This window comes from Triticum dicoccoides, chromosome 2A (assembly GCF_002162155.2).
Source record: "Triticum dicoccoides isolate Atlit2015 ecotype Zavitan chromosome 2A, WEW_v2.0, whole genome shotgun sequence".
Classification (NCBI taxonomy): domain Eukaryota; kingdom Viridiplantae; phylum Streptophyta; class Magnoliopsida; order Poales; family Poaceae; genus Triticum; species Triticum dicoccoides.
Window position 1 is genome coordinate 620146289 of NC_041382.1, and position 18071 is coordinate 620164359.

Sequence of the window (18071 nt, forward strand, 5' to 3'; positions counted from 1 at the left end):
AGAGAGCGTTGAGTCCGACCATACGATGATATAGAAGACACAAAAATATATAGTGGCCCTGGACGCCGAACTGAGCAGTACAAAGGAACGGCAATTATCATTTCGATATACAATCATATTCAACTAATCCTACTTATGAGGGGCAGAAGAGTAACAAAAAATTGTTCACCTAACTTTCCTGTTGCATTTGCTTTTTATCAGCCAAACTCATCAAAAGAAAAATCAGCAATCGAAATTTGTCAAACAAACTAGCCGGACAACTTGTTCGACAACGTCTAACAACGAGTCATGCAAAAACAAGGCTGCGGTGGTCAGCCGATCAGCTGTCCAGAAGGCTTGGGAAGGCGGCATAACACGTATGGGGACAAAGCTCCCTTTTCTCAGAAAGTAACCTTCTCAGCCCGAGCTCAATGAGCTTGGGTGAACAGTAAAAAAAACAGAAACATCTGAATTGTTTTGTGGGAAACATTGACAAAACTTATAAAAGCTTGCAAAATTTCATCATGAAATCAGGTTTGTGGAAGTCGTGGCAAAAAAAAAAATCAGTGCTCCGACATGCTCTTGAAAGTAGCATTTTCAGAGTATCGATCTTTTTTTTTTCCATGCCTTCCACAAATGTGATTTCATGATAAAATTTTGCAAGATCTTAGAACTTTTGTTAATATTTTTTTAAAATAGATTTTTTAAAATTTTACTGTTCACCCGAGCTCATTTCAGCTCGGGCTGCGAAACTCCGCATCACCTTTTCTCAGCTATTCAGCTCAGTTTTGTTTTTTAGACTCGCTATTCAACTCAGGTTTTTTTTAGACAAGCTTTTTTTTGAAGGTAACTACGGGTTTTATTCAAGAATCATCAAGTCTGGAATACAAGCAATGTCTGGTAATACCCCTAGCCACACATAGCGACCCACCGGCAGAGACGCAGCTCCTTTTGCTACCGAGTGGGCCTCAAAATTATTCTGCCTACTTTCGAAAAGAAAACTAACAGAAGTAAAAAGGTTCTTGGAAATATTGATTTCATGCAATATAGGCGCATAAACTGGCGAAGCTTCTCTGGTGATGTTGGTAATCACCTCTAGACAGTCCGACGCGATCTCAATATTCTGCAAATTCAGGTCACGTGCAAGGGCAAGGGCCTCGCTACACGCTTGCGCCTCTAAACTTGGCGGGTCTATCAAGCCGTCAAAAACCACAGCTGATGCCCCTAGAAATTTTCATGACCTGTCCCGGCACACAACAGCCGCTGCTCCTTTCTCCCCAAGGGTAGAGATGGCTCCATCACAATTTATTTTTGCTGCTTCTTCTCTTGTTGGTGGCAACCAAACTCGTGGCTTCGGCTCCGAGTGGCGGCCCCGCTGCACAGTCGGTGCTTTGGTATATGCGATCTCTAAATCCTCCAGGAATCTCTTGATGAAAGTCATGGTTGACAACGGACTCTGGAACTCGTTCTCATGAATAGCTTTCCGGTGAGCCCACCATATCGCCCACATTGTGACGAGAACTCTGGTGAGATCTTGTTGGTTTGTAGTTTCAAACAACCAAAACAACCATAGCTTCGCATCGGCATTCTGATTTGATATCACATGCTCAAGTAGCTCCTCATCCCCCAAAGCCCATACGCACCTGGCCACGCGACAGCTCAATAGGGAGTGTCGCCAAGTATCGTCGTCAGTGCCACAGATAGAGCATGCTGAACTATCAGCCATCTTCCTTTCGTGCCGCACTGAACCTGTTGGAATCGAGGTGTGTGCCAGCCTCCACACGAAGACTCGAATTTTAGAGGGAACTTTCACCTTCCATAGCTGAGTCCAAGATTTCTTATCAGCTGCAATGTTCGAGTGACCCAATCGGTGATCCAACCAGTCCTCCCTTTGGGCTTTGACCGCGGCGATCATCCTGTATGCCGAGCGTACAGAGAACACTCCTCTCTAGTCGTAATGCCATGACCAGAAGTCGTCTTGTGTCCGAGTGCTAAGCGGTATACTTTGTATGACCTCAACATCAGGTGCAATAAAGTGCTCCATGAGGGTTTGCTGTTCCACACCCTAGTGATAGGATCAATGAGGTCTGAAACCAAAGCTGGTGGGTTGGTCAAGCGAGCACAAATTGGTCTAAGCTGATAGTCCCTCGGCAACCAATTCTCACCCCAGATACTAGTCTGCAACCCGGATCCGATTCTCTTGATTAGTCCTTGCGCTAGCACGTCCCTTCCCTCGAGGATAGAGCGCCAAACCTCGGACCGTGCAACACCCAGGGTAGCTTCCAACAAGTCACAGTTCGGATAATACCGAGCCTTAAGTACACGAGCACTTAGCATATCCGAATCCATCAACAGTCTCCATGCTTGTCGTGCGAGTAGAGCTAGGTTGAAGAGCTCAACATCTCTAAAACCTAGACCACCCATGAACTTAGGTTTCGACATGGTCTGCCATGACACCCATGCAGTTTTCCTCTGGCCGTTTTTGCTTCCCCACCAAAACTTCCAAATTATGCTATTGATGTGATCACATAAGCCCCTGGGTAGTTTGAAACATGACGCAGAGTAAGTAGGTATAGATTGAGCCACAGACTTAATTAGAACTTCCTTCCCTCCCGCTGATAGGCACTTCTCCATCCAACCTTGAACCTTGTTCCAAATTCTGTCCTTGAGGTATTTAAACGACCCTTCTTTCGCCCTCCCCACATCCGTCGGCAAGCCCAAGTATTTTTCCGATAGCGATTCATTATGGACAGCAGGGATATGCTTGATGGAAGTACGAGAAGCATCAAACACCCCTTTACTAAAGTATATAGAAGATTTATCCGCATTGATCCTCTGTCCAGATGCATTGCAATAAGTCATTAAAAGAGCTTCCACCCTTACCGCAGCTGTCTCACTTGCCTCAAAGAAAAGTAGACTGTCATCGGCGAAGAGGAGATGGTTCACCGAGGGGGCGGTTTCTGCCACGGTGATCCCCCGAATTCCTCCTTGGGCCTTTAACAAGCACGATAGCCCTTCAGCAGCGAACAAGAACAAATATGGCGAGATTGGGTCTCCTTGCCTCAGACCCTGCGATGGCATGAAAGCATCCAAACTACCACCGTTGAATAAGACTGAAAAGGAAACTGAAGTGACAAACCTCATAACTGTCTCGGTGAACCTAAGGCTGAAATCCATCTTAATCATAAATGCTCTTACATAGGACCATTCCAAACGATCATATGCCTTCATCATATCAAGCTTGAGAGCACAATATCTATTTCCTTTCACCCTCCTTGTTTTCATATAGTGTAAACATTCATAGGCTGTAATAAAATTGTCCGTAATGAGGCGTCCAGGAACAAAAGCCGACTGCTCTTCGAAAATGATTTCGGGGAGAATAGTTTTCAACCGGTTTGCTAAGACCTTTGATGCGATCTTGTAGACCACGTTACAAAGACTTATCGGTCAAAACTGTCCTAGAACTTTTGGACTGGCTATCTTGGGAATTAGAACAATGAACGTGTTGTTTATCTCCTCCGGTAAATCGACTCCATCAAGCAATCTTATAATCATCCTTGTGACCTCATCTCCACACAAATCCCAATGTTTCTGAAAGAAGTGCGCCGGAAAACCATCGGGACCCGGCGCCTTTGTCGGGAACATCTGATACAAGGCATGTTTCACCTCCTCCTTGGTGTACCTTTCATTGAGTCTGCCATTCATATTGCCATCCACCTTCGTTGGGATATGGGATAACACTTCTTCCATCCCTATAGTTCCTTCAGATGTATATAAGTTGGAGTAGAATTCTGTCGCCATGTTGGACAGTTCCTCTGGGACTGTGATGCCGACCCATCACCATGGTTTAACACTGAAATTCTGTTTTTAGCTCGGCGAGCATTTGCTTTCCTCTGAAAGAACTATGTATTGTTGTCTCCCTCGGACAGCCATGTGATGCGTGACCGCTGCCTCGCCATAATCTCCTCCCTATAAGCTAGTTCAACCATTCGGTCCTCAATTCTTCTCTCCTCCTCGCTCGGTCCTGTCCTCAACGGATCAGCACGTAGCGCAGCAAGTTGACTGCGTAGCAAGCGCCGCTCCTGACGAACCGAACCAAAGGTGCTCCTCCCCCACCGCGACAATGAGGTGGAAACCAATTGTAGTTTGTTAGCCAACTCCGAAACTGATGAGGCCGGGCCATTGTCATTCCAGGCTGTCTCGACTACCTCTCTGAACCGACCATCGGTTTCCCATGCACACTCGTACCAGAAAGGCTTCTTCGCAATACGGAGATTTCCCGCTTCCAGATTGTTCATTAGCAAAACTGGACTGTGGTCGCTTTTAGCTGCTGTTAAGTGCTCAACAGTTGCAAAAGGGAAAACATTCGACCACCTTGGCGTGGCCAAAGCCCGGTCTAACCGAACTCTACAGAACTGACCTCCTGCAACTCGCTTCTCAAAGGTCCAGTCTATCCCCTGTACCCAATATCAGCCAGTCCGCACAGATCCACGGCCTCTCTGAACCCGGCCATTTGAGCACTATCACGTGGATTAGGGCCCATTTGCTCCTCCTGTCTGAGTATCTCATTGAAATCTCCTATGCAAAGCCACGACAAGGTACTTTCTCCTCTCAATTTCTTCATCGTGTCCCAAGTTTTGTATCTTAAACTTCTATTGGCCTCTCCATAGAAACATGTGAGGCGCCATTGAACATTGCCTGGCTCCATTACCCACGAGTCAATGTGATACTGAGAAAAATTCTTTATTATCAGATTAACAACAGACTTCCAAAAAATATATAAGCCTCCACTCCGGCCACTACTAGCTACTGCAAAACTACTTTGAAAACCTAACGAAGCCGCCAAACCTTCCACTCGATTCTTTGCTAATTGAGTCTCCACAATGCATAGAACCGACGGCGCACTAGCCCCCACGAGATCGCGGAGCTCATGAACTGTCGCTGGATCGCCAATCCCACGGCAGTTCCAACACAAGGTCCTCATCAGGCTCGGCGGCCCTCCTCGAGGGAGGCCGCCTCCGTAGGTAGAACCATGTTCTCTCCCTCATCACCTTGCTGCTTCCTCCTCTTTACCACTGGATTCTTCTCTGGTGTAGAAGCCGAGGCATTATTACTTGAGCTTGGAGTCGCACCCTCCAGCAACATAGCCGTGCCAGCAACTCTACCAGGAAGGTTTGATATCGGCTGCCCCCTTATAGTGAGAGATCCATCGGCATTAACCAGTCGCTTACGAGCTCCTCTTTCAACATCCAAGTCCATTTGTTGCACCGGCTGCGAGTTATCTTCTTGTGCTACCCCTCCGTCTCTAACCACCGTCGTCCCTCTACCACCTCTGCCCCCACGGTCTCCCCTGCCAGGCTCTCTCCCCCTTCCTCTTCCTGTACCATCTCCTCTCCCCCTACCACCAAAGGGCTGACCTGTAGGAATCTCAGGCTCCCACAACAGCCATTCTCCCCACTCAAAGGTTCTGGGATCATGCACTCCATCTCCACACTCGTCTGCCAGATGCCCCATCAAGCCACATGCGAAGCAAAAATCCGGAAGTTTTTCATAGTAGACACTATACTTTCTGCGTTCTTTCAAAGTGATGTGCACGAAACGGACCAACAGTGTGTCTACATTCACAAAAACACGAGCACGTAATGTACTTGCTGGATTGATTCTTCCTTTGTTTACAATCACCGTGAACGGAGGGTCACCCACCTTTGCAGCAACTTTTTCGGCCAGCTCTTTCCTCCTTGTTAAACCGTCTGGTAAGCCCTTCACACGAGCCCACACTGGAATCATGTTCAGACTATAATCCTTCACATCTGAAAAACCATCATATTCTTCGATCACCACCCGGAGCCCGTCTGAATAACCATGGACCTCCCTCCATTATTTTCCTCCAATCCCCTAGGCAGTGACACTGAACAAGAAACAGGTTTGGCCCCTTAATGTTGAAGGTGACCCCTTGCGCCGCCGACCACGCATTGCGCATCTGAGACAAAAGCTCCGCGTGACTAAACGGCTTTGTGGTATGAACACGGAACAAGGCGAGCCAGCGTACATCCTTAATCAGATCATCTACTTCTTCCGAGAAATCAAGGTCTTCTTCCTCCTTCCCATGCAGCCTCATCCCTGCAAACTGACCCTCAAGATCCTGATCGCGAAGGTCGCCATACTCCTCTTCCTCTCCGTCCGGCAAGTCCCCCTTCTGCGAGTCCCGCTCCTCTCCTTCCCTTCCCTTCGATGCATCCTCCTCCCTACTCCCTCGTCCCCGCCTTCCTCTTCCAGATCCAATCTCATCCTCCATCGTATGCACCACATCCACCGCCGCCAGAACTTCCTCCGCACCCCCCGTCTCCTGAGATGTTGAATCCGCCATGCAATCGCCTGCGCACGACGTGCAGAGGTAGATCTCGGTGAGTACCGGAAAAAAGCCGGTGATCTACCGAGGTTTAACGTGGACTCTGGCTAGATCGCCAGAGGAAGAGGTGGAACCCTAGAGAAACCCTAGGGGAATCACGCACACGGAGCAGACGCCGGTTTGACACGGAGCAGACGCCTTGAGACAAGCTATTCTCAACTCAGGTCCGCTGTAAAATTTCCCTCGGAATTAAACCCATCTCTGAATAGCATAGCCCAGCCCACTTTGTTGAAAAAGTACGAAGGCACAAGGCCCACAGTTTTCTAGAAGAGGCGAGCCGAAAGTGTAAGGCCCTGCTACGCGGGAAGCATCCCAAAGGAGCGCCAAAAAACCAGAAGAGTCGAAGACACGGCTGCGCGGCGCACCCCCACCGCCAGTCCCTCGCCGCCAGCCGAGGAGACGAAGGCCGGAATCCGCCGCCGCGTCCATCGAGGAGCGCGCGCAAGCCACCATGAAGTTCAAGGCCTCCTTCACCGACGACGGCATCTCCCTGCTCGACAAGCGTAAGCCCCAGTGCAGCGCACTCCTCGATTCCCCTCCCTCCCCCCGTCGCAATTCGCCGAACACCTCACGCGCGCCCCGCAATTCCGTTCCCGCAGGGTTCCTCCCGGCCATCGACAAGGTGGGCCGCGTGTGCCACGTCTACCTCACCCCCACGCACGCCATGCTCCTCCACAACCTCCTCGGCTCCACGGGGCCCGAAGGCGACGGGCCGCAGTGCGTCGCGCAGTTCGCCAAGGACCTCCTCTTCCGCGAGTACAACGTGTCGTCGCGGGACGGCAACCGCGTCGCCTTCTCCGTCGACGTCGCGCTGCTCCATCGCGCCATCCGTAGCGCGCTCGCCGTCCACGCGCAGTCGCCGGCTGACGGGGACGCCCCCGCGGCGATTCAGGTCAAGCTCGTCAACAAGCAGACCCCCGGGTCCCGTTCTGCTGCCCCGTTCCTCACGTTCGAGACCAAGGGCGCTCGCTCCGCCGTCGTGCAGGACGTCCCCATCTCGAAGCCACTGTCACGCTCCGATGTTGCGCGCTTGCAGGATGCGCTTGACGCCGCCCAAGAGCTTCCTGAGGTGTGGTGCTCTCACATGGCATTTTCCAGTTTCTTATCATTCATCAGTAAAAAAATTCTCCTATTTGTATACCCGATTGAATGTTTTCACAACATAATGTACTCTAGCTGTCCAAATGCGAAACGAATTAATCAAATGGAAGCAGGTTGTGGCTATGAAACTTCTGATGGCTTAGTTGTGATGCTGGACTGCAGAAACAAAATTAGGTACCAATTCATACAGGCTGAGTCATAGAACTAGTAATGGCCTGGATCCATCCTCCGAACCACATTTTGTTTGTTGAACCCGTGAACTTGGTATTCACATAATTTGCCAGTAGTAAACATAATTTTAGCTTTAACATGATGAAGTTTGATCATGTATTCGCGTCTCATTATTTGAAGCTGTTTTAAAGGTCCAATCAATGTAAATGTGAAGCACAGAACCACTCTTAAATTGTTGTACCAAAAAATCCTCAAGATATCCATGTTCCACCAAGATACAGCACAATATATCCATTTAATAATAATCAACAAATAATTAAAATCTCAAATGTAGAAATATAAAAAATATGAATCTGTGAATGATTTCACATAATTTACTGCTAGTAAAGATGTTTAGTTTTTAGACAGTAAAATTTGATTGTGTCTCATTATTTGAAGCACTGATCTAGACGTCTAGTTCATTTTGATTGATGTGGATATTCCTGTCTTGCAATGTTATTACCTTTCGGAAATTACTAAAATGATCTATCTGCGAGCAAGAAACTGGATTTATACTAACAATAGTCAACAAATGATTACAGAAGTATAAAATGTAAAAATAGCAATGATGCCTATTGAACAGTTCTTATTAGTTCTCGCAGTTCAGATGTTCTTTTTAATGCTAAGTATTTTTCGTCGCTGAAATATCTGTATCTACTCAGATGTCTGTACTGCTTTTCATCTTAAATGTATCTTCAACTTAGATGATTGTGAGAAGAAATTTATCTTACTGATGTTCTATGCTTTTTCCATACTCGCTTGGTGTTATCTTTCTACTGTCAGCTGCTTATTAGAAGAAATTTATCTTTCTGCAGACTCTGGTCCAGGTTCCAGATCTGCAACAGTTACAGAACCTGGTGGATCGTCTAAAAAACATTGGTGATCTGCTGTCTGTAACTGTTACCCAATATGGTGATCTCCATCTACAAGTTTCAACTTCTCTTGTTACCGTTGGTTCAGAATTCAAAAGGCTTCGGATTCTTGGTGCTCGTGGTAAACTATGGCCGCTGGGAGTTGTAATCAGTATTCAGCATTAGCTTCCTTAAATTCCAAAGTAGGTGTCATTAGTGCTCAAATCACTTCACTTTTGTATAACGATGTTTTCTATTTCAGCAAATGCACCTGTTGTTGATCAAAATGTGAGTGCTACCATTCGTATGGAAATGGCGGTTGAGAGAGGCGAAGCACTGTCAGTGGTATTGCTCCTAAGCTCCATTTATTTATTCATCATTTTATTCTTTTCATGTCAGATGTTCACAGGTGTCTGTTATTCTATTTTCTTGCAGCAAGTGAGTATGAAGCACCTAGTTAAGAGCCTACAATGTCATTTGGCCAAGCCAGATTGTACCTTCTATGGTTTGTTTTTCAGCCGCCTCTTTAAACCTGTTGAAAAATAATCTAAATTTATATTAACTATTGCCTTGATTTTTTGTATAGGTATTGCTCCCAATGGTGCTTGCTTGACAGTGATATTCCAGTACTTCATTCCAGGAACACGGTTGACGGACAAATCCATTAGCTTTTACTGTAGGCTTCCAGTCCTTGACCCTGGCACCAGCTAAAGTAAACTATATCACAGCATGGTACTTACTTGCTTTTAGTATCAGTAGATTAGGTTAGGTAACATTATCTAGCTGGTGTGCCTTTAGTTTTATGACTTGTTTGTGGCTTTCATATATATTAACTTGATGTCTTGCGTTGGTGACATTCGGGTGTGGGTACCTCAATATCGACCCTGAAAAATACCTGAATCGTTTTGATCTACAAAAATGTTGTGCTAGTTTCTTTGTTCCAGATTATCACTTGCAGTTGCATGCACCCCCTTTCCACTTCAATATAAATTATTTGATGTTTTTTGTCTACATCAGTACTACTATTCCTAGTTATATTCCGTGCTGCTCTGAAGGATTATCTCTACCAAGGCAACTGCTAAGAAAAGTGACTCTTATGATAGAAGTGTTCGAAGCAATTCTCACTAAATTTAGGTATGCTTTGAATAAAATTAGGACACCACCAGATAGAAAGTGCATAACGCCCAAGAAAACCCAGCTGGCCACGAAATTAGGCCATCCTTTATATATGGATTCAGATTTCTGGTATGGCTCTTAAGCAAGATATGCGAATCTAGCTTTTCGTTCCATGGGATCTATTTGGACTAACTGCGCTTCATCAAACCTCCAGGTCCCTCTTAAATGAAACCACCAGTTTCTCCAATGTTTATATCCTGCTGGCAGATTTTCTTACGAGCACATGCACATGTATGTCTCACCCATAACGTTTCCCTGCATCGCACATGACATCTTCTCTGTTGCTTATTTACTCCTCTCGTTGCTTCTATCACCATGCCATTTGTTTTTGAATTGGGTGGAAGGTCTGCTCATTCATTCTACTCCCTCCGTAAAGAAATATAAGAGCGTTTAGATCGCTAAAGTAGTGATCTAAACGCTCTTATATTTCTTTACAGAGGGAGTAACTTCTAAGGATGAAGATATTTTAGAAGTTACAACACCTGTTCTAGATGAATTCAGCAAGTATCGTAAAAAGAAAACATGGTCTCATTCAGGGAAAACACAGTAAACACACCACCAGATGCCACTGCAATCATACTATCCATGGCATTTAACGTCATAATGACTATCTGACCCACACTTCCAATTAAGATTGATCGTCTATGGAGTATTACTAACCCCTTTTGACTGTTTGGAAGTGCAAAATATACTCTGTTAGAATTCCCTCTGATGTATGCATGCCAAAACGGATCTGGGACATTTTAGAGGAAACAAAGAGAGGGACCATTTTATTTAGATGAAAGCGACAATTGTTAGTGGAGATGTGATACCAGGGGCACACACGTGGGCTCCTGGGGTGAATAGTAAATTCGGCAACAATATTTTTTTAAACAATGTATTTTATGTGCGTTGAAAGTTTCTGAAGAAAAGAAATGTTTGGGCCTCGCTAAAACAAACAAAAGCAAGTTCTCTAAAAAGCCATTTTTTAAGCATCAAATGTGTTTTCTTTCACACAAACCACAAGGTTTGTCTATTCTCCATGAAAGTTTACATTCATGTGAATGACACGGACATGTCTAAATTTTTTTTCTTGTGTTGAAAATCATTTGTTTTTTCACCCTGTTCGCTCCTGGATGCACCTTCGAATCGCCGGGGCATATACCGACTTCGAACCTGGCATAAGGGGACCAGCCTAAATCGTCCTGCATGTTGCAGTTTAGCACCAAAGGTCTTCCTGTACACGCTGTATGCAGTACTACACGCGTCCACAGGGTGGCTTTAAATCTTTAGTTCGTGGTGCCACTCACTGCGCTGCATTTACTATTATTTTTTAGTGACTTGTAGTATCAGTCACTATTATTGTTGGTCAGCACTGGGTAGTGTAGTTTTGAAAAGGAAGGCCAGATATTTACAAACACAACTTGAATGACCCCATGTGGACTGTTTAGAGAGAACCTGTCAATCCATGTGGAATGTTTTGTAAACCTGTCAATCTATCTAGCCGCAATTATGGCATTGATATGCCGTCCACCGCAAATGGATCTTTACTGTAACTTCAGTACTGTCGTCTCAGTAAGTAAATCTGCAAGCGAGCAGAATCACTGTGCTCATGCAGTGCGGCCATGTGTGCCAATTAGTGCCCCCAACCATTCCTGCCTGTTTTGCTGCCCTTCCAAGACAGCAATGAACTGTGAACGTCCAAGTATGTGTCACTCTGCATGCATCGCTGATGCCATTTTTTGAACGCATTACATGTATGTATGTACCTCTACTCAAACGAGCTTCACTTCCAAAACGTATAAAAATTACCAGTTTCTCTGATCATAGATACATATTACGCCAAGAACCGGTAGGAAACCCTCCTATTTGTGCTACCCAGCAACCCCCAGCTTATCTTTCTAGCCTTCGTTAGGACCAAGCTCTGGATCCACAACATAGCCTCTCAGGGAAGGCGTCTTGCCGATGGCAGGCACCTTCTTCTGAAGCCTCTTCCTCGCGATGTAGCCCCGGATCCAGGGCATCACGTCCTCGTTCACCTTGATCATGATGAAGAACAGCAGGCGGTAGATGAAGATCATGCTGAAGATGACCGACAGGTCGATCCACTTCGACCGGTGCACGTTGATCTGGAAGATGTACTTCAGTATGAAGTCCCCAGGGATCTTCGGCTGGTCTGGGTATTGGTTGTCGAATAGGAGACCGTCCATGTCATTCTGGCATTGGCCCTGTACACGGATAAGAGTTTGATGTCAAATTTCATACTGGAAACCACCATGCTTCCGTGGTCTGTAGCAACCTCAAATTTACCTGTAGTGCCCAGTAATGGAAGCTGATGTACTGCATGGGGTATCTCCAGAAGATCTTCGGGATGTCATACGGAAGTCTGAAGTATCCGGAGACAAGCATGAATATTCCCTGTCCAAGAAAAATTGTGAGGCAATTTCTTCATGTGGAGCTCTCAGGTAGAAAAGCTTCCAGGGATGCACATCTACGTTTCTTTTGCAACTCGGTAACATAACATAGTAGCTAAATAATAGGACAGTCTATGGCCCTGTTTGGTTCAACTTTTATCGACGGATTCCGCTGCCGCGCAGCAGAATCTGAACCAAAGGGTGAACCCAGCAGAATCCGATTCCAGAAATCCGCTGCCAAAATCTGAACCAAAAGCGGAAGCAGCCCAGGATGTGCTTTCCAAAATCTGATTCCGCTGCGGGCCAAAATCTGAAAAAGCTGTATCAGCTGGTTTGCCAAATGACCTACATCTCTTTCACATCAGATTTTTCACAGCTGCTTTTAGAAATTCACAGCCGAACCAAACAGGGCCTATGTCTGCAGTATCTATTTCCTAGACCATAATGATCTTTGGAAGATCTCGTGCCATCTTTTATATTTGCTGAAGTTATACTTCTATTCTGGTCAGTACTACTTTTTAGTGCATAGTAACAATGCTTCGTTATTGAAGTACTACCACATTTTTATCGAAGCCTTGTGATGTATTCTAGTTCTAGAGAACATTTTGGAAGTTTGGAGTTCTCTCATTCATAAACACATCTTACGCCTACAAGCTTAGAAATTGTATCAAAGAGAAACAACAGGCTTCGTTATTTTTTCCTTTAATTTAGCAAGGTGCATTAATCCCTACCTGTGAAGAGAACTGCACTAGATTCAAAGCTACTAAGTTGTAATTATCATGTCCATTTACTGGCTACCATAGGAACTGTAATTTCAACAAACAGGCAGCAAAGCACATTTGCTGTCTGAACAGACATGTTAATAGGAGTAGAGGATACCAAATGAAAATTTGGGCCAAAATGTACCTGAATTCCAGCTCCTATGATGATGCCCATGAGGAAATTGGGTATGACACTTGCAATGGCCATCATCAAACTCTCAACCACAGTGACGCTGGCGTAGAGGTTCAAGACGAAGAAGATGTAGTGTGTGAAACCAGGATGAAGGCGCACCATGAAGTAGCATACTGTCCCTGACATGAAGCATATCAGGACCAGGAATGGCAGAGCAGAGATGGTGTTGGCAATGACAAATGCTGCAACACCGTAGTGCCCATTCAACCGTTCCCGCTGGAAAACCTGTTAACAAGTCAAGAAGCAGGTGAGCAAATTGTACATAGCAGTTCCGATTCCCGTATGGAATGATAAAGTTCTGGAGCTTCACCTTCATTTCTTCCACAAATGAAGGGAATCCTCCAATGGACATGAAGGTGACGAATCCAAAGACGAATGCTGCACATGCTGCCCTGGCCTGTGAAGAAGAGGCAGGTAATGTCATTGGCTCATTGCTCACAAAGAACACTTTTCATGAAGGAACATGATGTCCTTGCTTAAGTGTCTACTTTTTATTACAGATTCATGGCATTTTGATCCAGATAACCACTGATCGATTATTCAACACTTACCAGGATGGATGTGTATTTGGTGCCGACATCCAGGTAGATGGTGCCGATGCATACAGTCACAAGGAGGTAGATCAAGAGCCTGAGCCAGTAGTACCCAAAGTCGCGGGACATGTTGATGAATGAACGCCTGGTAAGTGTACACGCCTGCATCAAGAAGCTGGCCTGGCTGCCCCTTGAATCCATCACCGTTCCTTTCTGCAGCAAACAACACATGGATTTCATTTGGTCATTGCCTGTCCGGATGCGCAAAATATAAAGGACAGGGAACCATATATGTTGCATTTAGGGGCTCCGAGAGGACGTACGATTCGCGCGATGTCATTAACTTTCTCCCTAGCAGCGTAGTAGTACTGTGACCTGTTGTAGGCAGAGACGAGTTTCCTGATGGCCTCTGATGTGGTTATCTTATCCAGAGGATCATCAGACCTTTCGATCTGCAAAGTTTATGAAAATTAGGCCACTTGCATGAGAAAACATGTTGGCACATGAATCGTCGGGTTATCTTACCCTTGCTTTCATCGAGCCTTTCAGGGTGGCCTTGACCTTGTCGAAGTCGGAGTTAACGCACCTCAGGAAATGATCCGAGGGATTTCTCAGAGGCGGGCATGGGAACCCAACTTCAGCGAAGAACTGCGCGTGCGAGGAAACAAGTGCAGGTGAGCGATCACATAACATATGCGATGCAGAAGAAGCAGGGGTACTACTCGCTGTGAAGTGATTGATTACTGACGCCATTACATGTGCAGCAGGAAGGAAGTTACTGTGAAAAACGGATACTGGACCGTGGAGGAATTGATTACCTCACATGCTTGCGCTGCCTGTCCGAAGTAGACGTTTTTGCCCCCGGAGAGCAGGAAGAGCATGTCGAAGAGCTCGAAGACCTCGCTGCTGGGCTGGTGGATGGACGCAATCACTGTCCTGCCGTCCCTCGCCAGGCCCCTCAGCGTCTGCGTCACGAAGAAGGCCGAGGAGCTGCCCGCGCAACCAGAGCCGTCAATTCAATTCCTTCTCCAACAACACAACCACACAGGCACTGCTACTGAATACCACGTACCTGTCGAGGCCGCTGGTGGGCTCGTCGAGGAAGAGGAGGCGGGGCCGCATGAGGAGCTCCAGGGCGATGCTGACCCGGCGCTTCTCGCCGCCGCTGACGCCCCGGAGGTGCCAGTTGCCGATGACGGTGTCGGCGCAGTCCTGGAGCCCCATCTCCACGATGGTGCCCTCCACCAGCGCGCGCTTGTCGTCGCGCGGCATCTTGTCCGGCAGCCGCAGCAGCGCCGAGTAGCCGATCGTCTCCCGCACCGTCAGCGTCCCGATCAGGTTGTCGTCCTGCGTCACGTACGCCTGCGTACGCATGCATACACCACAACATCATCACCTATAGCATTCTTCTACGAGGATTGGTCCGAAAAGTAGTATTCTGGTGGTTTCGTTGCATCCAAAGTAGTGGTACTCGAAGTCGGCTACGCCAAAGCTCATGAACTACTCGTATGGAGCACATATACAGAGGGCCACTGTTTTTCGTCTCATGCTGGCAAAAACTAATCACCCAGTTTTACTACTGGCCACAAGCTAGAATCTACTGCCGTAAACTAAGTAGTAGTTCTAGTAGAAAAAGATGCCCAAACTGAAGTGTAAACCAGCACATCGATCATCATAAGTTCGGAACAGCGCCACAATAACAAATTACTACACAACTGTCTGTATTTATGTCACTTAGGAGGTAGTAGGTCGCAGCAGGCCCTTTTCCATTTCTCTTTGAACCATGCAGGGAAGATATTTCGCCGTCGAGATCGGTCGACGGAGAGCAAAGAAAAACGTTGCGTACGAGATCTGTATGAAGGGGCATGGAATTGAAAGCAAAGCAGCAACGGGATCAGAGAACTGAAGGACGTATTAATTGCTCCGCCCAACCACTCGACACGGCACGCTATCGCTCTGGCTGCCCGTAGGAGAGCTGCTGCTACTCCTAGACTAGCGTAGGGGTACTGGCGCAGGGCGCCATATGCATGTACTCGCCTGGGGCAGCTGCGAAGCGAAGCCAGCGGGCCGAATCAAGAGCCGGTCGCGCGCGTACCCCGTGGATTTCGATGGCGTCGATGGCTACGCGCCGGTGTAGAATTAATTGGCCGCTGAGCGCGGCCGTACGGCTCCGTTCTACCGATCCAAACGCACTGCGCCATGGCATCTGCTAGCAGAGGTGGATAGCTAGCTTTCACATGCTCGGAAATGGCATGAACACTGGCTGAGGTGGATGAAAGTAACATGGCGAGTCTAATGCCCAAAAATGGCGGTCTCGTTGCCGGATAAAAACAAGTGAAGGTAAAACAAGTTCTGAGGCAAGTAGAGTGAGACGAGGTGGCTGGCCGTACCGCGGCGCCGAAGGAGAGCTTGGCCTTGCGGCCGTTGAGCAGGACGCTGCCGGAGAGGAAGGCGTTGGCGGCGAGGCGGCCGGCGAGGGCGTCGAGGAGCGTGGACTTGCCGGAGCCGGACGGGCCCATGAGCGCGGTCAGCGACCCGGGCTCGGCGAAGCCGGTGAGCTCGTCCAGCACGGTCTGCGTCTTGCCGGGGCCCAGCGCCACGGTGACCGACAGGTCCTTCCACGTCAGCCTCGCCGACACCTCGCCGATGAGCGCCGCCGCGCCGGCCCCGGGCATCGCCTTGCTGTCCCGCCACAGCGTCTCGCTCAGCGGGCTCAGCCCCACCACCATCGCGCCGCTGGCCGACGTCGCGGTCGCGGTCGCGCCGTTGGCCTGCAGCTCCACCATGGCCTGCCCGGCCGCCGTCCTCCGCGTGTCCTCCCCTCCTCCTCCTCCCCCTCTCATGGCTCTCGCCCGCACTGGCGGCGACGCGCGGGAGCTCTCCTCGGAGGGAGAGGCCGGTCGATGCGATGCGGTGCGATGTGAAGTGAGGCTTGTGTTTAGCTGCTGGCTGCTGCTATAGGAGGGAGGGAGGAGGGGTAGCAAGGCAGGAGTTATAAAGGAGGAAGGCAAAGCATGCATGCATAATGAAGGTGGGGAGTTAATGGACGAATGGAGCAATCGGAGAGCGGTGCGGCTGCGATGCGAGGCCATCTATTAACAAACTGACAACCAATTGTCTTCTTTAGGCTTTGGCTGACAGCCCATGGCCTACTCCAACAGTACCCCTGTTATTGTGCACAGTGCTGGGTTAGGGTTTTGTTTGGAGCCAAGCCATTTTTGGAGAGATTGTGTGACGATAGGAATCCTTTATTTATGTGCCGAATACACCAAGAGAAACCTTTTTTTTTGCTAGGTCTCAGTTGACTGAGATTTAACAAAGTCTCAGTCAAGTGACATAACATCCTAGAAAGAAATAGAAAAACAAAAATGAAAATTTTGTACGGATCTTAATATAAGATCCCATGAATATTAGCAAGATTGTTTGCGTAAATGTTAAAAAACGGACGTTGGATTTTTAAGCATTGACAAAATGAATGTTTATGGCAATTTATGTTGTCGCGGGATGACAATTTTATTTAATAAGCACAGCAAATCGCAGCAAAAAACAGAATATGACGGATTTTGCTATGCTTGCTAAAGGAAAATTTCACCCTCGCGACAACATAATTTACCATAATAAACATTCTTTTGTAATGCTTAAAAATCTGACGTTCGCTGACTATCAAGTCATTTTTTGGGGTTCCGCCAAGGCAAAATGAGCAAAAAAAACACTCCATTTAAATTCCCTTGACAAGTATGAAGGAAGATCACTCTTAATTATCTCTTCTCCTTGCCCATTAATTTTAGTCTCCATCATCTAAGGTTGGTCTCCATCATCTTAGTAAGTGTCAAAATTGTTCAGATCTTATCTTTTCCTTGGTGAATTTGTTTTAATGTTGACTAGTTAATTGTCCGTGCATTCCAATGGAGGCATACATATTTTAGCGGGTTTAACATCGATTATGCCTAACATACACCTTACACTTTTTTTCCGACCGACGAACCGTAGAACAATTGTTCTACGGTTTATTTTCATTAATTAAAAAAGGTATATACAAAACTGTTATATGAAGACAAAAGCCTTAACCAATGCCAGCACGATCAAACATTAAATGAAATTACAGGTTGCTTTCAATCCAGGACCTGATCTTGTTTGCTTTGGTCGTCTTAGCTCTCAACAGAGGCACTGCGAGTCCTTCCTACATGTGAAATTTCCAGCATAGGGGGTGAGCAACTGCTTCTTTGAAGATCTTATCATTTTGGACAAACCAAAGACTCCAACACCCAATAATGATAATGTCAAGTGCCAGGTCTTTTGGAAGAATTGAGATAGCCATACATATCTCGTCAAAACTTGATACCCCTCTTCTCCTAGTGGGCATGATTTCATTCCAGCAATGCAAAGAGAACGGGCGGTCCCAAAACAGGTGCATAGATGTTTCCTCAGCCTTGTCATTGCATAGAACACACTCATATGATTCTAG

At 47.0% G+C, this 18071-nt stretch overlaps 2 protein-coding genes across 2 annotated transcripts; one reads left to right on the forward strand and one right to left on the reverse strand.

Moving 5' to 3' along the window:
* The first annotated feature begins 6839 nt into the window (after positions 1 to 6839).
* Positions 6840 to 9561, forward strand: LOC119359711. Its single transcript, XM_037625814.1, has 6 exons — positions 6840 to 6891; positions 6988 to 7457; positions 8515 to 8692; positions 8813 to 8895; positions 8986 to 9055; positions 9137 to 9561. Exons 1-6 carry the CDS (start codon positions 6840 to 6842, stop codon positions 9259 to 9261), a joined length of 978 nt encoding a protein of 325 aa, XP_037481711.1. The 3' UTR covers positions 9262 to 9561.
* Positions 9562 to 11399: 1838 nt separating this feature from the next.
* Positions 11400 to 16607, reverse strand: LOC119355790 (ABC transporter G family member 11-like). Its single transcript, XM_037622666.1, has 10 exons — positions 15997 to 16607; positions 14679 to 14968; positions 14425 to 14596; positions 14132 to 14254; positions 13930 to 14058; positions 13625 to 13819; positions 13384 to 13470; positions 13026 to 13298; positions 12016 to 12123; positions 11400 to 11933 (listed from the first exon to the last, which is right to left on the reverse strand). Exons 1-10 carry the CDS (start codon positions 16447 to 16449, stop codon positions 11607 to 11609), a joined length of 2157 nt encoding a protein of 718 aa, XP_037478563.1. The 5' UTR covers positions 16450 to 16607; the 3' UTR covers positions 11400 to 11606.
* Between the last annotated feature and the right edge of the window lie 1464 nt (positions 16608 to 18071).